The sequence below is a fragment of the Camelina sativa genome, chromosome 14 (genome assembly GCF_030686135.1).
Source record: "Camelina sativa cultivar CO46 ecotype springtype chromosome 14, ASM3068613v1".
In the NCBI taxonomy this organism is placed as follows: domain Eukaryota; kingdom Viridiplantae; phylum Streptophyta; class Magnoliopsida; order Brassicales; family Brassicaceae; genus Camelina; species Camelina sativa.
In genome coordinates, this window is record NC_141893.1 from 15,462,560 (window position 1) to 15,484,966 (window position 22,407).

Consider the following 22,407-nt stretch of genomic DNA (forward strand, 5'->3'; position numbering starts at 1 on the left):
GTATTCAAAGCTATTACAAACAAAACTGTGATGACAAGATTTCAGAACATGAAAGATCGTAGGATGCTTTTATAATTTTTTTTAACATTGTAGGATTTTTATATTTATATTAAAGACGATTTTTTTTGTTTATATTTTGACCTAGGTTAAAAAAATTCCTGGGTCCGCCAAAATTATATTCATGAAGACCAAAATTCCTGCCCTTACTAATGGAATAATATGTAATACATTAAGACAAAAGATAAATAAAGAGATTTTTTATTTTATTTTGGTCAAACAAATAAATAGATTTTAAAACATGTTTTTCTAAGTTTAGGAAAGATTTCATAATGTTTAGGAAGACAATCTTGAATTTTATGAAGGTCTTCCTAAATATATGAAACCAACATCTACATAGGCAACTTTGGATTTGCAAGTTGTATGTCTGTGAAAAATTGTAAGCATTAGATGCATAAAGAGTTGAGAAACTAAAGAAGCTAAGCTTGAGTAGTCTTATAAATCAAATCAGTCCTTCTAATCTCCATCTCTTATAGTTAAGAAAAGTTCACATTGCATCCCATAACACTTTTTTTGTCTGCAACAACAACAATCATAACATCATCTTCTGTTTTATTGGCTTGATTAATGATATTATCTAGTTAGAAAGAATAATGAAAGGAAGAGTTGGGAAACTGAAGAAGTTGAGCTTGAGAAGTCTTAATCATATCAATCCTTCTAATCTCCATCTATTTACAAAACCTCATTGTCTCCTTCACATATTTCATCTTCTTCTTCTCCATTAACATTACTCTCTCAACAAAAGCTCTAATCTTTGCTGCTACGGCTCTCGCTCCTTTCCTCCGCCTCTCACCACCATTTCCATCGTTTTTCCTCTTCCTTTTCATTGATCTCCCACTTTGTTCCCATGAGTCATACACTTTGTTCTCCGCTGCTACGGCTTGAAGCTTAGCTCATCTTCTTCTTCGTAATTATCCTCTTCTTCATCATCTTCTTCATCTTCTTCATCTTCGTTGTCTTGGTAGTGATTATTCAGATTCAGAGGTAATTGTGAGAGAGGACGAGCTGAGATAGGAGAAAGATTCAAATCCAACTCTTCCATTTGATTTTAGAAACGGCAAAACGAGATAGATCTCATACTCTCTCTCAGATCAGAATTGTTTAGGCATCTTTTCGATCGTATGCCTACACTGAGTAGATGACTTGTCAACGCCGGAACAAGCTAAGACGGCGACAATGGTCTATTTCCAGTGGGTTGACTTGAGAGGTGAATCGAAAAACAAATTGTTCTGGCGTTTCTCTCAGAAATTGATGAGGATGAACTTAGAAATTAAGATCTCAGATCGGAGAACTCAGCACAAGGTTCACCGGAGAAATTTTAAATTGTGAATTTAATTTTTAAATAAGAAATTTTAGTATTTAAGTTAATAAGTTAATATTCGATATCACAAATGCTACATTTGGAAAAGTTGAGTGTGTGTGCTAACTTTGGAAGAAAAAATTTGTTTCTCATAATTAGTAGTTTCTTAAATATTTTTAATGTATTTTAGATACTTTTTTTACGCACTTTGAAATACTTATCACATATAGAGAGATGACACATTTTAGATAGTAAGCAATAATTTTAACTAATCTTTCAGTACATTCTTAATACATTAAAAAAATAGTTTAATAATGTTGTGAAGCCCAAATAGTACATGCAATTTCATTTTTAATAATTTCATGTAGTTTCACAAAAAAAAGATATTCATGTATAATGTATTGACCTGCATTTCCGTCTCTGCTCGTGTAATTGTGTTATTGTTCAACTTGGACCTGGACCTGGACCACCTCTACTTGCATAGTTCTTTGATCCTCATTGTTTTCCTCTTTGATCTCATAAGAAAAGTACATACCTCTGTCGATTTGGAAGTGTTTAAAAGGAGATGGGATTAATAGGTGGAAATCCATAACATAATTTGTTTTTTTTCTTGAATAAATGCTTTGTAATTTTTCTTTAAACTGATGAAGTTGTGTCAAATGCTTTAAATGAAATTTTGAATAAATACTTTGTAATTCCAAAATAATTATACTTAATTTATTTCTTTTTTCTGATGAAGTTGTGTCAAATAAATTTTGTAATTAATGAAATAAATAAAATATAGTTATTGTTGTTAATATGCACTAGGAAAAAGTTACGATTTGTATAATACTTGCGAAATGCATTAGAAAACGCCTAGGCAAATCGACATGTTAACGAATGCCAATATCTATGATCATCATGATTAATGGAGAGACTACGACATTTTTAAAAACTTATTTTCCATCAAGAAACAAAATGCAATAAAATAAAACAAGTATCTTGATCTTCTCAAAGATTAAGAGGACTCTGTTCTAAAGTTAGACAACAACAAAGAGACGAAAAACACCAATCAGATCCAAACACTTAACTGTCTACAACAATTCAAGTCATCAAACAACATCAACGTAAGAACTTCAGCAGAGCCTCCATGTCTTCACACTTATGTTTCATGTTCTTTAATTCTTCCTCAATCTCTTGCACCCGAGTCTCACCAACGTCTTTTAGTTTCTTCTCCAGCCAATCTAATTTAAACCCTGCTTTTGTCACATAAGATAGTGTAGAATATGCCTTGGCCAGATCATCACTGGAGAGTTCTCTGGGGACTGGCATAAATTCTCAGTCAAACTTAGTAGGCAATTCAAGTATGAAGTTCTCAGATGTGGGTTATCCAGACAGAATTGTGATGCAATATCTGGGTGCTCTCTAAAGAGATTTTTCACAACTTCTACCTGCAAGGGAAACATAGACGAATCAAGTAAAACCTTCTCAGATAACATTTTTAGAGACCTGAAAAACTGATCCACAACCCTAATACGCAGTTTATACAAGAAAGTGAATTATATGGTTAGAAGTACTTAATTTACATGTGAAGGAAGAACTTGAAACCCATTGACATTGATGCTTTCATTAACTAATAAAGTTTCCTCCAAATCAGATTTGCCAACAACTTCACGAATACCAACTTCGGCTACAATCTTGACTTCTCCATTCACCAAAAACCCATCATTTTGGTCAACAAGTTTGGTAAGGGGAAGCATTTCTGGGAAACCCCAGTTTTTGCACTTCTCATCAAACCTTTTGTAAGATACTATAAAGTCACGAAACATAGAACTTAAGTCAAAACAAGAACTGTACCAAACGTAAAAATGAATCTAGCAGCAACACAATGTCCGACAAGCCCATGTCAAATAGAACATCAAAAATGACCTTTTGTCAGCCTTAAGAAACATATATAATCTACCTGCATGTTCGGAAAGTTTCTCCGACGTTTAATTAACAACAGTTATGCGAATTTTGATGCGTCTGAACCAATAAGAAGTCAATGATTCAGAATCAACAACATTGAGATAGACTGACAAATATTTATTAATACCAACACCATTTGTAGATTAGTAACAGCCTTTCCCAAGAAACAGCATTACCTTGGGAAAGACAGACAAACATTTGATCCTCATTGTTTTCCTCTTTGATCTCATAACTAATTGATAAATGACATGTGTCAAAAAGCATAAAATAATATGATTGTTTTAGTTTTTTAATCTACAAAATCAATCTTTGAGGGACAAAAATAATTTTTATAACATCAATCTATTAGGAACAGAGGAAGTATCTGTTTTTAAGTTCAGAGAAGTTGCACCACGAACATAACACTATTTCCACTTTTAGTGCAGCCTCTCAGTTATTTTTTCTTCATCTTGGACATTGTCTCTAATCATCTTCATATGCATCATCAACATGAATTGATATTAATTTGACTACAACTGTCACAGTTAGGAAAGGACACAAACACACTTCTTTTTTTTTCATCAACAAAACAAAGTGCATTAATTTATGAAACATAGGGAAACCTCAATGTCAACTGAAGCCTCTTTTCTCCAAGATTAAGAGGACATTGGTTTTTTAAACTAAAACACACCAATTAGGTCCAAACTCTTAATGGGCTAAACTCGACTCAAGTCATCCTCATCGTCATAACTCTAGCATAAACTCTTCCTTCAAGTCCTTTAATTCCTTCAACTCTTTCTCATGTTGTTGCAGCAGAGTCTTACCAACCTCTTTCAGTTTGTTCTCCAACCAATCCAACTTAAAGCCCGCCTTTTTCATACAAGATAGTGTACAAAATGCATTGGCGAGATCAAGATTGGAGAGTTTCTGAGGGGACTGGTATAGAATCTCAGTCAGGGTTATCAGGACATTCAAGTATGTGGTCCTTAGATGTGGGTTCTCTAGACGGAATTTTGATGCAATGTCTGGGTGCTTTTTAAAGAGAGTGTTCACAGTTTCCACCTAGAAGTGAAAAATTAGACGTAATAAAGAAAACCATATCATATAGGAATTTTTGCAGACCTGAAAACAGACCCACAATCTTGGATATGTACAAGAAACTGAACTATAGAGTTTGATTCTTACGATTTCTTTTTTGTTTGAAAAACATTTTCTATGTACCTGTGAAGGAAGAACTTGAAACCCATTGACATTGATGCTTTCATTAACTAATGAAGTTTCCTCCAACACATCTGATTTGCCATGAACTTCAAGAACACCAACCTCGGCTACAATCTTGACTTCTCCGTTCATTAAAAACCCATTTGCAAGTTTTGTAAGGGGAAGCATTGATGGGTAACCTATGCTGGTAGATTTCTCATCAAACCACTTTTGTGATACTGTAAAGTCAAGAAGCATAAAGCTTTAGTCTAAACAAGAACCGCACAACTCATAACCAAAATCTCGCAGCTACATAAAGTACCATGACACAAAATATGAACTTTCCTTTGTCAGCCTTATAAAAGCAATCTAGCGAGAGGCTAGAGATTCATCACCTCTATGCTGGGAGAGTTTCTCTGAAATTTGATTAACAACAGTTAGGCGATATCTTGTGTGTCTTTGCCATCCACAAGGCAAAGATTCAGAATCAGCAACATCCAGAAATAGAGACAAACATTTATTAATACTATGCCAATTACCCTTGGGATAGGCCAGAAGACGCCTGCATGCAAAAACAAAAACAAATAAAGCAAAAAAGACAATACCATGTAAACCCATGATCAGAATAAATTTTCTCAGATTGTAAAGAAGAGAAATTCTTAATCGTCCATGTGATCTTCTTTTCATATTGTTTTTCCATTGTTCTTGATGACAATTAGGTTTTTTCCTAGAACCCTGAGTGGTTCACAACCAAATTTGTTAATCAAAAAAAAATATCAAACAGCAATTTAAACACAACCAGAAAAAAGAAGATTACACTATGAATTCGATTTTTTTTTAAAGAACTTAAAACAACATACACACATACAACAATTATATAACGTAGCCACATATACGAGAAAACGAAGGGAAACTTCGTATTAAAAGCACCTAGTAGGTTTTGAATGGGAACCGTGTTGATTACTGAAACTTGAGGAATGTGAAAACGCTTCGGCTCCTAAAAGTCAACTCTTAGGTTGGCTAATTCATGCGGCAACATATATTGATCAAGATTACAATATGTGTTATATAGTATCGAGGTCCGGCTCAAAAATTTATTGGGCCGGGTGCTAAAATAGTTTTTTTATAAAAAAATTGTAGGCTAAATATGTAACATTTTAAAGATTTGGACCCTTTTGATAATTATTGGATACTTTAGGACCTTCAAATGCAAAGAAAAAATTGTTAAAAAGTTGGGATCCGGTGCGGGTTGCACACCCCTCACACCCTAAGGGCATATTTATCAGTGATATTGATGGAAGTATTTAACTCATATTTAAAAAAATAAATACAAAATTATAATAGAATTGAAAAACAGTAGAAAAGTGACACATAAGTTAGAAGGGTCTATAATGATGTCTTTAACTAGATACCAACCCACACTATGTGCGGGATAAATCAATTTAAATAAAATATTATGAGTAAAATTATTATTTGAGATTTAAGATTTGTTTGTATAAAAAAAAATCTGTAGGTAACGTTTTTTTCGTTTATTCAAATTTGCGTTTATTTTCTATAAAATACGTTTCACCCGTAAAATATTTGAACTTGGAAAAGAATTTTAAAGTGGTGTAGAAAGTTTTGATGTCTTTTTGTGTTTCTAAAAATTAAATTCACATATTTTATGTTTCACATTATTATCAATATCAATACCATTAAATAGATAAAGCAATATTTTTAAACTAATAGATTTAATTTAAACTAATCCTAAGTTTAAAAATGCAATGAGAAAAATGATAAAAGTGATAAATAAATGAATATTTTTTTTTCTTGTTTGTAAAATTTAATTTATTTTTAATAAGTAAATAGGTTATAAAAATGATAATTAAATACATTTTTGGATTTAATAGTTGATTAACTTTTTTATTTTTAAAAATTAATGAAAAACATTGGCTCATAATTATTTCAGTGGCATATTTATATGTAAATAACAATGAGAATTAAGAGCATTTATTAGAAAGGCACAGGAGTTCTGTGAGCGCGACACTTCAACTTTTTTGTGAGAGTACTTCTCTATTAATATATTCGGGATATCTTGCAGCAGACATTCTCTTCTTCTCTCTCCTCACATATGTTTTACATTTATATTTTAAAAAGTACTAAAGACACCCATAGTATATGCGATGAGAATGCTCTAAGAGCCGGACCTGATAGTATCTATAATAATCCTTTTTTTTAAGAACTACTCCCTAGTATTTTTTTTTTTTTTTTACTTTTTAAGTCCAAAGAAAAAAGATGCAAGAACAACATCATATCGTTTACAATTTCAGTATGTTTGTGAGTCTCTCAATTGATTTTCTTCATCTTGGAAGTGAAGCTTTAGAGCATTTTTCCATTGGTAATATCTTTAAATGGGGGGTCAAAGTTTAATAATATTCACATTTTAATACAATTGATTTCTTTAAAAATGTCAACCACTAAAGATAAGACATCTGGCAAATAAAGATCTTAGAGTGTCTTAATTTGTTTGTGCAGAGACACTATCACACCGTCTCTCCTATTTTTCTTGATTTTTCATTTTTTCTTAAATAAAGAGACACTCACTCAGTATGACTGATGGGAATGCCCTTATAAACCTCCAAACCAAATCTTACATGCACTGTAGTTTCCATGAAACAAAGAATTACTACTGCATAAGCGTCATTACTATCTCTAATCATCTTCATATTTATGATAGGGAAACAAAGTGCAATAAATAAACATAGGGAAACTTCAATGAAAACAAGTCTCTTGATCTTCCCTAAGATTAAGGACTCAGTTCCAAAGTAAAGACATAAAGAAATAGACGAAATCACCAAATTAGATCCAAGCTCTTAACTATATACCTACAACTAGATCATCGTAAGAACTCCAGCAGAGCCTCCATGTCTTAACACTTTTGCTTCATGTTCTTCAATGCTTTCCTCAATCTCTTGCACACGAGTCTCACCAACTTCTCTCAGTTTCTTCTCCAGCCAATCTAATTTAAAACCTGACTTTGTCACATAAGATAGTGTTAAATATGCCTTGGTCAGATCATCATTGGAGACTTTCTCTGGGGACTGGCATAAAATCTCAGTCACGCTTAGTAGGCAATTAAAGTATGTTGTTCCCAGATGCTGGTTCTCCAGACGGATTTTTGATGCAATGTCTGGGTGCTCTCTAAAGAGTTTTTTCACAAGTTCTACATGCAAGGGAAACCTTATCAGATATCCAGATTTTAGGGAAATGAAAACATATATACCCACAAACCAAACATACGGCAAAGATTCAGAATCAGCAACATGGAGAAACACAGAGAAAGGTCTATTAATTCTTTGCACATTATAGGCCTGAAGACGCCTGCATGCACAAACCAAAACCAATAAATAAAAAAACCTAAAATGAACGAATTATTAGAGAACAATATTTCTTACCATTTGGAGTCACCAACTACGAAATTATCAGAAAAAATTTCACGATATTGTAAAGAGAAGACATTCTTAATCGTCCATGTAATCTTTTTTTCATATTGCTTTTCCATTAATCTTGTTGAAGACTCTTCACAACCCAAACTACCAGCAGAATATGAATAGTTAAATCCTAAAACCAGCAGATTACACTATGAGTTTTAAGGTTGGAAACACACACACAACAATTTTTATAAGTAACGGTCGAGAAAACACACGATCACCTCTCTTTGAATGTGAATCGTGTTGCAAACGAAAACTAGATGAAACAAAAACTTGAGGAATGCGAAAGGCTTCGGCTCCTCATAGTTCATATAGGTGGGCTGATAGGACTATTTATTAATGCGGTATGTTTTTGCTTTAAGTCTAAATCATCATTACTATCATTTAACACCGTTTATTTGACCAAAAATGAGAAAGTGTTTGATTATCAAGTGATGTTCTAATTTTCGTTCTCTTTTTTCTTCCACCACTTTTGATAAAAATACTTCATTTAAAGCTTTATTGGTTTTGATTTACAGTTGGAGAATATTATAGGAAAATTAACAACAGAGAAGTATGGAGACAGACAAGATTCTTGAGGAAGTGAAAAGACAAGATGCAGTATCTGAGCAACTCGTGGAAGATCCAGTAAAGTAAAGGAAAGGGACATGTAAAAGCAGATCAAGAAAGAGAGCTAAAGACACATAAGAATGTTGTTTTGGTAAATGAATAAGAAGCTTGATGAACCAAATAGTTCTTCTCTTGTAAAGGTTCCAAATCTACACTTTATTATGATGTGAGAAATTAACTGATTTTATATCATAAAATATAATTAGTAACATACTCACTGTCTCTCTAGTCATCTTCGCATGGTCTACTAGTTAATATGTATTCTCAGCATGTTCACTGAGACATTTTTAAATTTTTTTTCCATGAAGAAACAAAGGGCAATAAAAGAATCATAGGGAAACCTCAATGACAACAAAATTAAGACCAAAACAAAGAGACCAGAACACCAACTAGACCCAAACTCTTAACTGCCAATAACAACAACTCATCAAACGATATCATCCTAAGAACTCCAGCAAAGCTTTTTCTTAAAGTCCTTCAATTCTTCCTCAAGTTGTTGCAGCCGAGTCTCACCTGCCTCTTTTAGTTTCTTCTCCAACCAATCCAACTTAAACCCCGTTTTTGTCAAATAAGATAGTGTTGAATATGCGTTGGCCAGATCATTATTGGAGAGTTTCTCAGGGGATTGGCATAGAATCTCAGACAAGGTTAGCAGGCTATTCAAGTATGTTGTTCTCAGACGTGGGTTCTCCACACGGATTTTTGATGCAATGTCTGGGTGCTCTTCAAACAGACTGTTCACATATTCTACCTGCAAGTGAAACAGCATAGGAGTTTTTCTGGTGATCTAAAAACAGTTCCACAAACCATATATGGAGCTAGTATAGTGAGCGGCGACTCTTACCATATGTATTTACAAGTAGTTTACTTACCTGTGAAGGAAGAACTTGAAACCCATTGCATTCGACGCTTTCATTAACTAATAAAGTTTCATCTAACACATCGGATTTGCCAACAACTTCAAGAACACAAACCTCGGTTACAATCTTGACTTCTCCATTCACCAAAAACCCATCACTGTTGTAAACAAGTTTGGTAAGGGGAAGGATTGCTCCGTAACCCCAGCTGGGAGACTTGTGATTAAACAAAACAAAGCATTGCCCAACACATTAACTAGAATCTCGCAGGAACATTTAATTTGTAAGGCTTAGAAAGATTGACCTCTCTGTTGGGAGAGTTTCTCAGAAATTTGGTTAACAACAGTTAGGCGAAATTTTGCGTGTCTTTTCCAACCAGAAGGCAAAGATTCAGAATCAGCAATACTCAGAAACAGAGAGAAACATTTGTTAATACTATCACCATATCCCTTGGGATAGGCAGTAAGACGCCTGCATGCAAAAACCATAACCTATAAACCAAAACCAATAATATAAATGAACGAACACATTAGAGAACCAAGATTTCTTACCATTTGGAGTCACCAACTACGAATGGATCAGAACAAACTTTCTTAGATTGCAAAGAGGAGAAATTCTTAATCGTCCACGTGATCTTCTTTTCATATTGCTTCTCCATTGATCTTGATGAAAATTAGGTTAAATCCTAGAACTCTGAGTGGTGATACTAATACACAACCAAATTTTTATTTAAGAACGAACAATCAAAAAACAATTTAAACACAGAACCAAAAAAAAAAAGATTTCAATGTGAATTCGAAGTTTTTAAAAAAATGAGAAGTGAGAACAAAACACACACACACAGAGACAGCAATTATATAAATTAAGTAGCCACATACGAGAGAAGACGCTTCGTTTTTAAACGCACCTAGTAGGTTTTGAATGGGAATCGTGTTGATTACGGAACTTGAGGAATGTGAAAACGCTGCGGCTCCTCTCAGCTCTTATTAGGTTGGTTATTCATGCGGCTACATATATGCTACAATATATACTAATCCTTTTTTTTAATAGCATATAATTAATAAAGTAAGAATCCTTTTTTTTCTTTAAAGAACTACTAGTCCCCAAGTAATATTTTTTTATATGAGAAGTTGCAAGAAGAACATAACAAGGTTTACAATTTCCATAATTTTGTGAGTCTTTCAATTGTTTTTCTTCATCTTGGAGTGAAGTTTCCATGAAAAGAAGAATTACTAATTATCTCTAAATAACCGTCATCACTATCTCTAATCATATCATATCCATCATCATCAACATGAATTGATGTTTAAACTGACTACCTTTGTGTACCAACTGTCACAGTTCAGGACACTAATACAATTTTTTTTTTTGCTTTCTTTTTTCCTGCAAGAATCAAAGTGCAATAAAAGAAACATTGGGAAACCTCAATGACAACTTAAGCCTCTGTTCTCAAAACAAAACCGAAAAACATAACAGTCCAGGACATCAATTTAGATCCAAACTAAACTATAAACGGACTAAAGTACTCGAACATCAAGTTTATTTCGTTATTTTTTCCTCAGATTTGTTATTTTTTTTTACTAAATCTGATAAAATAATGATTTATCTCTTACTAGGTCACATCAATAATGTTAAGTTATTGTATTAGGCGATTTGTGTAGTTTCAACTTCTTTATATCTTTTGTTCAGTTCTCTTTTGCTTGCGCGCTTAATCTCTCTTCAACTTTGACAAGTTGGATGCACGAGCAATAACGTGAACAATTGCGACCAGCCTCAGCTCTTCATGATTTGATTCTTTGTTATAATGAGAGAGAAAGATAACACTCATTTTATTTTCCCCTTCTTTTTCCATCAAGAAACAAAGTGCAATCAAAGAAACATAGGGAAATTTCAGTGAGGACGTAAGGATCTCGAATAAAGAGATGTTCAACCTTATCGTCAGAACTCCAGCAGAACTTTTCCTTCAAGTTTTTCATGACTTTCAACTCTTCCTCAAGTTCTTGCAGACTAGTCTTACCAGCCTCATTAAGTTTCTTCTCCAACCAATCAACCTCAAACCCTGATTCTTTCACATAAGATAGTGTAGCATATGATTTGGCCAGATCATGAATAGAAAGTTCCTCAGTGGATTGACACAGAATCTCAGTCAAGTTTAGTAGGACATTCATGTATGTTGTTCTCAGAAGTGGGTTCTTGGAACGGAATTTTGATGCAATGTTTGGGTGCTCTTCAAATAGACTGTTCACAGCTTCTACCTGCAAGTGAAACATGGACGTGTATAGAGTAAAACCATATCAGACAGCAGTGTTTGGAATCCTGAAAACCATATTAAAAAGAAAGTACAAAGCTTACCTGCGAAGGAAGTACTTGAAACCCATTGACATTGATGCTTTCATGAACTAATAAAGTTTCCTCTAGCACATCAGATTTGCCAATAACTTCAAGAACACCAACCTCGGCAACAATCTTGACTTCTCCATTCACCAAAAACCCATGAATTTTCTCATTTAGTATCGTAACGGGAGACATGTCAACGAAACAGCAGGTAGGAGACATCCGATGAAACCAGTTTTGCGATACTGTCAAGTCACGAAACATAGAACTTAAGTCAAAACAAGAATTGCACAACTCATAACTATAATCTTGCAGCAACACAAGTCCGATCAGATAAGTCTATGACAAATAGAACATTAAACAGGACCTTTTGTCTGTCATAATTAAGAAACACAATATATTCTACCTTTCTGTTCAGAAAGTTTATCCGACATTTGATTAACAACAGTTATGCGAAATTTGATGTGTCTTTTCCAACCATTAGGCAAAGAATCAGAATCAGCAACCTCCAGAGAGGGAGAAAAACATTTATTAACTCCATTTCCCTTGGGATATATCCTAAGGCGCCTTGCAAGAAAAATGCAAAACCAATAAAGCAATGCAAAATATCATTAAAAACTAAAGTGAATGAAAAAAATTTTGCTTACCATTTGGAGTCACCAACTAGGAAATCATTAGAAATATGAGATTGATGTGGCAAATAGGAGAAATTTTTATCGTCCATGTGAATTTCTTTTCATATTGCTTCTCCATTGATCCTGATGACGACTCCTTGCAACCAAACTACCAGCAGAACATGAAGATTAGTTAGAACCTACCTAGAACCCGAGTGGCATACAACCAAACTTGTTCTTTTAAGGAAATCAACAATTTTAAGACCAAACCTATAAAATAAAGAGAGGCAGATTACACTATGGATCCGAAGCCTTTAAAAAGGTTGGAAAACACACACACACACACCAAATTTTATAAGTAAGTTCGAGAAAACGCAAGGTCACCTCGCTTTGAATGTGACTCGTGTTAAATACGAAAACGTGAGAACTGCAAAACGCTTCGGCATGTGTATAATCCTTTTTCGTTTTTTAGGAACTAGTCCCAAGAAAAATGTTGTTGCTTTTATTTCGAAAGGAAGAAGAGTTTCAAGAACACTTGACTTGCCTTTCCCTAAGACAAAAAGAACATTCATTAGCACCGTTTATTTGACTAATAAGAGAAAGTGTTGATTATCAAGTGATGTTCTAATTTTCATTCCTTTATTTTTTTCCACCAAGCCTGATAAATTTACCTCGTAGATCGCATAAATAACTTAATGGCCAATAAATTTGGATATTGTTAGAGTTATTGCGTGCGTAGGCGATTTGTGTAGTTTTGATAAAACAAATGTTTCAACTTCTTTATTCTTTTTCTTCATTACTCCTTTTCTTGCTAAATCTATCTTCACATTTGACATTGATGCACCACTATAATAACGTGAGCAAATGTGATGAGCCTCGGCTCTTCATGACTTGATACTTTATTGTAAGGAGTGACAGAGATAAAACTCATGTTAAACTTGCACCTTTGTTTTCCACGTGAAATTGCTCTATGTAAGTAAATCATAGATCAGCCCATAAGGTGGCACCAAGCAGACTTGGGAACAATCAATCACTGTAACATTAGACATACGTTTTGCGACAGGGGTAACATCGCTGCTCCACCCAAACAGTGACCCAGACATCTCCGACATTGAAAGATTTTAAACAGTCTAAAGGAAAAGTTGCAAGCAGAACATAACACAATTTTCACTTTTTGTGAGTCTCCCAATTATTTTTCTTCATATTGAGTGAAGCCTCCAACCCAAATCGAACATGTCCTGTAGTTTTCATGATAAGAAGAATGACTAACTATCTCTGTGCAGAACCGTCATCACTATCTCTAATCATCTATACAAATCCATCATCAACATGAATTGATCATGTTTAAATTGACTATCTTCGTGTGCCAACTGTCACAGTTCAGGCTTTAAGGACACTAATACAATTTTTTTTTGCTTTCTTTTTTTTTCCAGCAAGAATCGAAGTGCAATAAAAGAAACATTGGGAAACCTCAATGACAACCTAAGCCCCTTGTTCTCAAAACAAAACCGAAAAACATAACAGTCCAGAACATCAATTTTGGATCCAAACTAAACTCTAAACGGACTAAACTCGACTAAAGACATCCTCATGGTCAGAACTGCATCATAAACTCTTGCTTCAAGTCCTTTAATTCCTTCAAATCTTGCTCATGTTGTTGCAGCTGAGCCTTGCCAACTTCTTTCAGTTTCTTCTCCAACCAATCCAACTTAAAACCTGCTTTTGTCATACAAGATATGTTACAATATGCATTGGCGAGATCAGCATTGGAGAGTTTCTCAGGGGATTGGCACAGGATCTGATTCAAGGTTAGTAGGCTATTCAAGTATGCGGTTCTGAGGCGTGGGTTCTCCAGACGGAGTTTTGTTGCAATGTCTGGGTGCGTTTTAAAGAGATTGTTCACAGATTCTACCTGCAAGTGAAGCATGGACGTAATAAAGTAAAACCATAGATCAGATAGATAATTTTGGATATATATACAAGAAACTGAACTTTAGGGAGTGAGTGAATGACTCTTAAGTCTTAAACTTACCTGTGAAGGAAGAACTTGAAACCCATTGACATTGATGCTTTCATTAACTAATAAAGTTTCCTCTAACACATCTGATTTGCCAAAAACTTCAAGAACACCAACCTCGGCTACAATCTTGACTTCTCCATTCATCAAAAACCCATCATTTTGGTTAACAAGTTTGGCAAGGGGAAGCATTTCAAAGAAACCCCAGCTTTTGGACTTCTCTTCAAACCAGTGCTGTGATACTATAAAGTCACGAAACATAGTCAAAAGAAGAACTGTACAACACATAAAAAGGAATCTAGCAGCAGCATAAAGTCTGAGAAAGTCCATGACAAATAGAAGATAAAACATGACCTTTTGTCAGCCTTAAGGAACACAATCTACCTACCATTTTGTTGGGAAAGTTTCTCTGACGTTTGATTAACAACAGTTAAGCGAAATTTGATGTGTCTTTTCCAACCATAAGGCAAAGTTTCTGAATCAGCAACAATGAGATAGACAGCCAAATATGAATTCTTATTACTAGACCTATCTCCCTTGGGATAAGCCAGAAGACGCCTGCGAGCAGAAACGAAAACCAATAAAGCAAAGTATACAATATCACATAAACCTAAAATGAACGAAACACAATAGAGAACATGTTTTCTCACCATTTGGAGTCACCAACTACGAAATTATCGGAAGAAATGTTGTCAGACTGCAAAGAGGAGAAATTCTTAATCGTCCATGTGATCTTCTTTTCATATTGCTTTTCCATTGATCTTGATGATGAGGCACAACCAAAACTACCAGCAGAACATGAAGATAAGTTAAAACCCTAGATCAACCCGAGTGGCACACAACCAAACTTTTTCTAATCAATTAAACAACAAAATACAAAACCTAGAGGCAGATTACAACACTCGTGTTGTTAAGGTTGGAAATAAACAATTTTTACAAGTAACGTTCGAGAAAACGCAGGGTCACCTCGCTCTGAATGTGAATCGTGTTGGATACAGAAACTAGATGAATGCAAGAAAGGCTCCGGCTCCTCATTCATAGTTGGTCTGATAGGACTATTTATTAATGCCTAATATATGGCAATCACGCTCGCCCGACCCTAAACCCACATATGTTAGAGTCCGGCCGAGGTTAAGTTGGGCTTTTCCAAACTTTTTTACGAATAAAAATTAAATTTAGAAACATGAAACAATATTTAAAAGTATTCTATAAAATGATTCAATGAAAGTTAAATAACCATTAATCTCTATAATAATAACAGTTGCGATTTTTCGTCGTACATTTTCGTTATACTCTCTCCGTTTCAAAATATTTAAAATGTTTAAGTAAAATCATGCAAATTAAGAAATGTCCACTTTAAAAAAGTTCAACCAATCATACAAAAGACTCTATAATAGAAAATATAAAATTAATCTAAAAGTTGCATAGAAACTTGAAAATATTCTATATTATTAAACAAAAATACTTTTCTGAAACATCATATATTATGAAGCAGAGGGATTCATTGTAGTTATAACAGACGCAACAACAGTTGAAAAGACACAACTCTACAATGAACAGTTGCATGAACAGACGCAACTATATAACAAGACAACTTGTGAAAAAGACAACTTTTTGTTCCAATAGTTATGTTTATCTACATGTTTGTCTTTTGAACTATATATATATATAATATATATATATATATAATAATAACAATATGAATAAATACCAACAACAGTTGCGATATTTCAACGTACCTTTTCATTTTATATATTTTTTTTGTTTTTTAAAAATTATACAGTTGAACCTTTTCATTGTAGAGTTTTGTCTTTTACGTTATAAAAATCATGCAGTTGCGTCTGTTCATTGTAGAGTTATGTCTTTTCACTATATTTTATTCACAATCTTTTCTTTCAATAGCTATGTTTATCTAAATTTTTATGTCTTTGAAACTATATATGTATATATATATATATATGTCTCTTCTTCGATAACCAACAAATCATTGTTCGCTGACACAAATTTCTCATTTCATGATGAATCTAAAAAATATGAATTTTAACCTAATATCCAACATTATTTATAATCTAACTAAAGATTTTAGAAATCAATATAGTAATATAAAAAAATAATCAACTTTAATTATGTAACTTATATTTGTGTTTATTAATCATAACTCTTCGTAAAATATGTGTTTTTAAGATATACCTATCTAATCTTACAATTTTTGAAATTTTGATTTTTTATTATAATTATTGGTTGATAAATTTTCACTCAACATTAAATTTATTTTATTTTTAAAATTATTTTATCGGAAACTTGCATTTACTTATTATAAATTTATAATATTTCGTTTGATATATTCTCACTTAAGATAATTTAGTCATTACATTTGTTTATTATTAATATAAATATCAATAAATGTTATGATGTTTGTTAATCTTTACTATAATTTTCATAAAATATCTTATACTTATAATACATACAAAATTTTTTACAAGGTTCGCTCAATTCATTATGACTTTTCATTCAATAATTCTTAATTTAGAGTTGATTTTTTTTTTATCATAATATTTTATTATTATTAGCCTTACTTATTATTTTTTTTCTTTTGGGATAATGTTTAATTTTATTCTTAGCATATATTTTTAAACTATATTATTACTTTCAAATAATTTTATGATGTCTAATTCTCAATTTAAAATTTAATTTAATTTTTCTTAAAATGCTTTTCCGCGACATCGTGGGGGTCTTAGACCTAATTTATTAAAACTAACTAAATTTAAAAGAAAAAGTTTAAACCATATTAATTGTTTGAACTAATACCAAATAAAACATGAAATCAAAATACTTCAAAGTAGGTAGTACAATTAAGATTTTAATTGACTTCGATATTTTCCAAAAATCAAGATCAATCTACATATAAAAAGAAACATTAATTTGTTGAATTTTGACATATATAAATCATATAAAATATCATAGATAAAGATTTTAAATGTATTAAATAAAGCCGTTAAGTTTTTTTTTTTGGGTAAAACAGAGGGAGTTAGACTCCCAATTTTATTAATGAATTAAGACTTAAATACAAACATGTCTCGAAATCGCATGCCCAACAGAATCATGCAACACAATTGCCGCAACACTCAAAGGACTAGAATCAAACAAATGCAAACCTAGTTGTAAAGAGAACACATAGTTCGCTAATCCGTCAACAAGACGATTAGCCTCCCTATGCACATGTACAATACGGACTACCCAGTCCCTAGAAATAAAACCATGGCACAAGCGTACCAGGAAAGACAGCGGATGAGCCTTGCTAATCCCTGTCCGGAGAAAACCCACCACAATCTCTGAATCCACCTCTAACTCAAGCCGTTCCATCCGGTTCTCCCAAGCAATAACCAGGCCATAGTAAACTCCCCAAAGTTCAGCCATCAGAGCTGAGCAAATACCGATGTGTAAAGAAAAACCAGCTTGTCACTCCCCCATCGCATTACGCAATACACCCCCTGCAGCGGCCAATCCCGGGTTTCCCTTCGATGCCCCATCCGTATTCACCTTCCACCATCCGACTGGCGGATAGGACCAACTTATCAAACGTTCCTCCCTCAAAGGGACCTTCAAACGTTGCCTCTGTGCTCGATGCGCAGCTCCAACCTCAACCGCTAAGTCTTTTAAAAACCTCACACGATCCCGACATTTACCTTGAACTCCAAACACATTCCCACACCTCCATTTCCAACCCCACCAAGTAGCAAGACTAAACAAGGTTGGCCAAGCCATTACCCCTAAACTTGATTCCATAAACAGATTAGTATAAAACCATTCCAACTGAGTTAATGAGAAAAACCTATTTAGTTTCCTTGTTGGCACTAAACACCTCCAAACTCCAGACATTGCAGGACAATCACGTAGAATATGCAAGATAGTCTCTTCCCCTCCCCCTCCCCTTTGTAGACTGTACAAATCGCCGAGTCAGTAAGATGACGTTGAAAGCGTTCTGCATTCGTCATGAGAGCTTGATGACCAACTAACCACAAGAACACTTTCACCCGTACTAGTGACACGGCCCCCCAAACTCGATCCCAAAACTTATCAAGTTGTGGTCCCTCCACCTTCACACCGGTAAGCAAGGCATACGTAGAGCGCACTGTGAATTTTCCCTGTGCATCCCCTGCCCAAGATAAAACATCTTTAGTTCCAGTCAAAGAGTCTAACACGACAAACCCCAACCGCAGCCTGGTATTTTTTGAGATCCATGGCGTTATACTACTCAGCGACCACCCTCTCCCATGTTCCCATAAATCACTAGCTAGCTCATCCACTCGGTTCACAGGAACCCCCACAGGACTTAACTCCAACAGTGAACGATCCATCAACCATTTATCTTTCCAGAACCGAATTTGTCGAACATCTCCCGGGATCCATCCATATCCTGGTAACACCACTTCCCTGATCCCAGTCGCCACACTACGCCATGTAGAGGACCAGGTGTTCTTAGGAGTCAGCCAGGTGATTGTATGGACATCCCCCACCCGATACTTACTCCTCAAAACACGAGACCATAAACTCCCTTGGTCATTTAACAAGCGCCATCTCACTTTCGCAAGTAAGGCCTTATTCATATCCTGTAGTCTTTTAATACTGAGACCCCCTTCCCTCTTAGGAGCACACACCCGATCCCAGGATATCAGATGTTGTTTCCTGATCACCAACGAACTACCCCAAAGAAAAGATCTCGACACCTTCTCCAGCTCATTCAATAGTGATTTTGGCAACGAAATAACACTCATTGTATGAATTGGAATGGCTCCTAAGACTGCTTTCGTTAGAGTAAGGCGCCCCGCGAGACTCAAGCAGCGTTCTTTCCAACCAACAAGCTTAGTGGAAACTCTCTCCAACACCTCCCGAACGTTGCTTTATTCAACATCTTCTGAAGAACAGGCATTCCCAAGTACTTGCCTAAATCCATTGTAGACTTGATTCCACTCTCCTCTGAGATGCGCATCTGCAGGTCCCTCGAGACATTCTTAGAGAAATATATCTTGGATTTCTCAAGACTCAGCTTCTGACCTGAAGCATAACAAAAATGTTCTAGGATCCCTCGAATAACCCAAATTTGTGCCATCGAAGCTTCTACAAACAATATCAAATCATCAGCGAAGCAAATATGCAAAAGGGGATGACCTCCTTGGTAGAGGCGTATCGGCTTCCACTGCTTCCCACTGATTGCTCTATCGATCATTTGACAGAGTCTTTCCAAACACAACATAAATAAATAAGGGGATAGAGGATCCCCTTGACGCACCCCGCATGAAGGTTTGAAGGACTCAGTCATTTCACCATTCCACAAAACATTCATTGAAGGATCTTGAACACACTTCATGATCCAGCGAATCCATAAGTCTGACAAACCTGCAGAAATGAGAGTATCCTCTAAAAAGTCCCATCTCACGCGATTATAGGCCTTCTCCAAATCAAGCTTAAGCAACATCCAACCTTTGCGACCCTTCTTCCTCCGCATAGAATGAACTGCCTCCTGAACGATAACAATATTATCGATGCTTAGACGCCCAGGTATAAAACTCGACTGAGCAGGCCCTATCAGTTTTGAGATCACCAACTTCAACCTCGACACCATCACCTTCGTTATGACTTTGAAAATAACATTACAAAAACTAATAGGGCGGAACTATGTTACCCGTTCCGACTTAGCAACCTTTGGTATCAAACATACTAACGCATCGTTCAGTCCTGGTGGAAACTCGCCTGTTTGAAAAAAACTGCAACACAAGGCGCACAACTGACTCTCCCACCACTGTCCAACAACTTTGATAAAAGATAGGCTGGAACCCATCTGGTCCCGGAGCTTTGTAAGCACCCATGCTACCGATAGCCGCTTCCACCTCAGTCGACAGAATCGGTTTACTCAGACTGAGCTTCTCATCCCAAGTAAGTCTCTGAAAACCCTCCCACGGTAGGCTTGGAACCACCAAGCCTCTCCTCCTTATGCAGCAAATCATCCGTCTGCATAACATCCAGTGAGTCTTGCACTTCCTTGATCTCCCTCAGCAACTTCTCTTTACATTGATGAACATCCCCGAAGACCTCTTTGTGCCATTTCTTCAAAACCATCTTCAAGGCATCCAGCGCCTCTATGGTAGATAGATCACGTCGCCAAGATGCCTCCAACAATTCTTTGAAACTGCCATGACTTAACCAAGCTGCTTCGAAGCGAAATGGTCGTCGTCTAGGATCCCTATCCACCATTGGACTCAGTTGAACATAAACCGGGGCATGATCTGAAGCCAGAAAAGGCAAATGAGAAACAATCGCCTCCTGCCACTTTATTCTAGCTTGTGCACAGCACAAAACCCTATCTAGGCGCTTAGCTACAAAATGCTGAGCTATCTTCCCTCTTCTCCAGGTGAACTTGTTCCCGCGAAAGCCCATGTCGATCAATGACTCAGAAATAATCCAGTCACCAAACGAAAGAGAATCAGCCGACAACAGCCCATTTCCTCCCGATCTCTCATCCAGTCGAATGATAGTATTAAAATCACCTCCCACAATCAAAGGATCTGCAACTCCAACCATCGTATCATGCAGCTTGGTCCATAACCCGCTCCTTCGACTCACAGTAGGAGCTGCATATACTGCAATAACATGGACTACCTCCGCACCATTCACTACACGGGCATGAATGAATTGGTCAGAGGACTCAACAATATCCACCATACCGATCTCCCTTCTCCACAACAACCATAAGCCACAGCTCTGCCCATTCGCATCTACCCGGAACGAATGATCACAACCCAGTCCCCGACATATGCGACTCGCATTCTCCCCACCCGCATGAGTCTCAAAGACAACGAGTAGATCTGTAGCAAACTTCTTCAATAAATAACGAATTGAGCGGCGGAATTGAGGTTAATTTACCCCCCGACAATTCCAAAATAAACAATTCATAACGAATTTACAGCAAAACACCAGAACCACCGGGGAAACCTGTTACGTAGCCGAGGACTCCATCGGTATACCCGACGAGTAATCTCGCAAATCATCTGGACAAATCCCCCCATTACCAGGAGGAACCGACTTCTCCGTCAAGATCTCCTCAGAACTCTCTCTCCCAACTACCTCAACCGCCGTGACAGAGCCACCGGAACTGAACGCTCCACCCGATCTCCCCATATTTTCCAGCTCAACACGGAGACGTTTCCCATTCGACGTTAACGACAAAGGCTCAATCGGATTACCAAAAATCAAACCCTTACCGGGCTTATTTGGTCTACTCGGTTTCACCTTCAGCCCATTTACAACCCCCTTATTCTTGTGAGACTTATTATCCGTTGGCCCACTCCGGCCCAAACTTTTCCCTTTACTTATTTGATCTTGCGGATCACGCTTCCCACCATGCAATATCGGGACCATCCTCACATTTTCCTTATTCGACCCAGTCTGAATATTTTCTTGCGTAGGATCTACCAAAATCAATGATTGCTCCAAATCTCCAAATTTATTGGAAACAGTAATATTCACAATATCTTTTGGTAAGATCTCCCGGAAATTACGCCCAACTCCCCCCGTCGAACCCCCTGCCGCAAAAGCAACCACCCGCTTTGATGAACTGGCTTTCCGACCACCTTTACGAACTGCAATAAACCCATCATCTGCCTTATCCACCGTCCCGACGTGGTACCTTCCTCCCGCAAAGGCGGGGTAACGGTCTCTGTGACAATCGCACGGCGGGGGCAGACGTGCACCAAATTTCCATAAATACCACAACCAGAGCAAATATTTGTCAAACCTTCGTAAGAAACGAAATATCGTTCTCCATTCACTTGCACCGTACCCTTCAATGGCCTCCGCAAATCAACCTCAACACACACTCGAGCGAAGCAAGCTCTATCAAAATTGAGCATAGTCATATCAACCCGAATAGGTGTCCCCAAACCTCGAGCAGTGGCCATGAGGATTCTCTGGTGGTAAAAGTTCAGTGGAAGGTTGAACAACCGAACCCAATCAAATAAAGCCGTTA

At 35.9% G+C, this 22,407-nt stretch overlaps 4 protein-coding genes and 4 pseudogenes across 4 annotated transcripts; all 8 read right to left on the reverse strand.

The window, feature by feature from the left end:
• Positions 1 to 638: 638 nt before the first annotated feature.
• On the reverse strand, positions 639 to 1,769 carry LOC109128687 (uncharacterized; annotated as a pseudogene).
• A 689-nt stretch (positions 1,770 to 2,458) lies between these two features.
• On the reverse strand, positions 2,459 to 3,441 carry LOC104743688 (MATH domain and coiled-coil domain-containing protein At1g31390 pseudogene; annotated as a pseudogene).
• A 396-nt stretch (positions 3,442 to 3,837) lies between these two features.
• Positions 3,838 to 5,013, reverse strand: LOC104743689 (MATH domain and coiled-coil domain-containing protein At1g31400-like). The gene is made up of 2 exons (XM_087482925.1): positions 4,505 to 5,013; positions 3,838 to 4,345 (listed from the first exon to the last, which is right to left on the reverse strand). The coding sequence occupies exons 1-2, from the start codon at positions 4,739 to 4,741 to the stop codon at positions 4,028 to 4,030; spliced, it is 555 nt and encodes a 184-aa protein (XP_087339051.1). The 5' UTR covers positions 4,742 to 5,013; the 3' UTR covers positions 3,838 to 4,027.
• Positions 5,014 to 7,353: 2,340 nt separating this feature from the next.
• LOC147928257 (MATH domain and coiled-coil domain-containing protein At1g31400 pseudogene) lies at positions 7,354 to 8,024 on the reverse strand (annotated as a pseudogene).
• Positions 8,025 to 9,004: 980 nt separating this feature from the next.
• On the reverse strand, positions 9,005 to 10,077 carry LOC104743690 (MATH domain and coiled-coil domain-containing protein At1g31400-like). The gene is made up of 4 exons (XM_087486079.1): positions 9,971 to 10,077; positions 9,730 to 9,890; positions 9,435 to 9,667; positions 9,005 to 9,313 (listed from the first exon to the last, which is right to left on the reverse strand). The coding sequence occupies exons 1-4, from the start codon at positions 10,075 to 10,077 to the stop codon at positions 9,005 to 9,007; spliced, it is 810 nt and encodes a 269-aa protein (XP_087342205.1).
• Positions 10,078 to 11,248: 1,171 nt separating this feature from the next.
• On the reverse strand, positions 11,249 to 11,983 carry LOC104743691 (MATH domain and coiled-coil domain-containing protein At1g31390 pseudogene; annotated as a pseudogene).
• A 1,831-nt stretch (positions 11,984 to 13,814) lies between these two features.
• On the reverse strand, positions 13,815 to 15,463 carry LOC104743692 (MATH domain and coiled-coil domain-containing protein At1g31390-like). Its single transcript, XM_010464743.2, has 5 exons — positions 15,351 to 15,463; positions 15,035 to 15,169; positions 14,773 to 14,942; positions 14,400 to 14,626; positions 13,815 to 14,279 (listed from the first exon to the last, which is right to left on the reverse strand). Exons 2-5 carry the CDS (start codon positions 15,139 to 15,141, stop codon positions 13,962 to 13,964), a joined length of 822 nt encoding a protein of 273 aa, XP_010463045.1. The 5' UTR covers positions 15,142 to 15,169; positions 15,351 to 15,463; the 3' UTR covers positions 13,815 to 13,961.
• A 4,846-nt stretch (positions 15,464 to 20,309) lies between these two features.
• On the reverse strand, positions 20,310 to 22,339 carry LOC104774305 (uncharacterized). Its single transcript, XM_087486080.1, has 3 exons — positions 22,069 to 22,339; positions 21,407 to 21,964; positions 20,310 to 21,247 (listed from the first exon to the last, which is right to left on the reverse strand). The coding sequence occupies exons 1-3, from the start codon at positions 22,337 to 22,339 to the stop codon at positions 20,310 to 20,312; spliced, it is 1,767 nt and encodes a 588-aa protein (XP_087342206.1).
• Positions 22,340 to 22,407: the final 68 nt, after the last annotated feature.

What these genes read in the sequence shown, in the direction of transcription:
- LOC104743689 (XM_087482925.1), bottom strand. Translation starts at nt 4,741, where the DNA reads ATGCTTCTTGACTTTACAGTATCACAAAAGTGGTTTGATGAGAAATCT. An exon ending in TTCAAGTTCTTCCTTCACAG is followed by an intron (nt 4,346 to 4,504) that starts GTACATAGAAAA and finishes TTTCACTTCTAG; the next exon opens with GTGGAAACTGTGAACACTCT.
- LOC104743690 (XM_087486079.1), bottom strand. Translation starts at nt 10,077, where the DNA reads ATGGAGAAGCAATATGAAAAGAAGATCACGTGGACGATTAAGAATTTC. An exon ending in TTCTGAGAAACTCTCCCAAC is followed by an intron (nt 9,668 to 9,729) that starts AGAGAGGTCAAT and finishes CTAGTTAATGTG; the next exon opens with TTGGGCAATGCTTTGTTTTG. An exon ending in TTCAAGTTCTTCCTTCACAG is followed by an intron (nt 9,314 to 9,434) that starts GTAAGTAAACTA and finishes TTTCACTTGCAG; the next exon opens with GTAGAATATGTGAACAGTCT.
- LOC104774305 (XM_087486080.1), bottom strand. Translation starts at nt 22,339, where the DNA reads ATGGCCACTGCTCGAGGTTTGGGGACACCTATTCGGGTTGATATGACT. An exon ending in CCCGCCTTTGCGGGAGGAAG is followed by an intron (nt 21,965 to 22,068) that starts GTACCACGTCGG and finishes CTTTTGCGGCAG; the next exon opens with GGGGTTCGACGGGGGGAGTT. An exon ending in TTTGCGAGATTACTCGTCGG is followed by an intron (nt 21,248 to 21,406) that starts GTATACCGATGG and finishes AGTTTGCTACAG; the next exon opens with ATCTACTCGTTGTCTTTGAG.
- LOC104743692 (XM_010464743.2), bottom strand. Translation starts at nt 15,141, where the DNA reads ATGGAAAAGCAATATGAAAAGAAGATCACATGGACGATTAAGAATTTC. An exon ending in GTAGTTGGTGACTCCAAATG is followed by an intron (nt 14,943 to 15,034) that starts GTGAGAAAACAT and finishes TTCTGCTCGCAG; the next exon opens with GCGTCTTCTGGCTTATCCCA. An exon ending in GAAACTTTCCCAACAAAATG is followed by an intron (nt 14,627 to 14,772) that starts GTAGGTAGATTG and finishes GTGACTTTATAG; the next exon opens with TATCACAGCACTGGTTTGAA.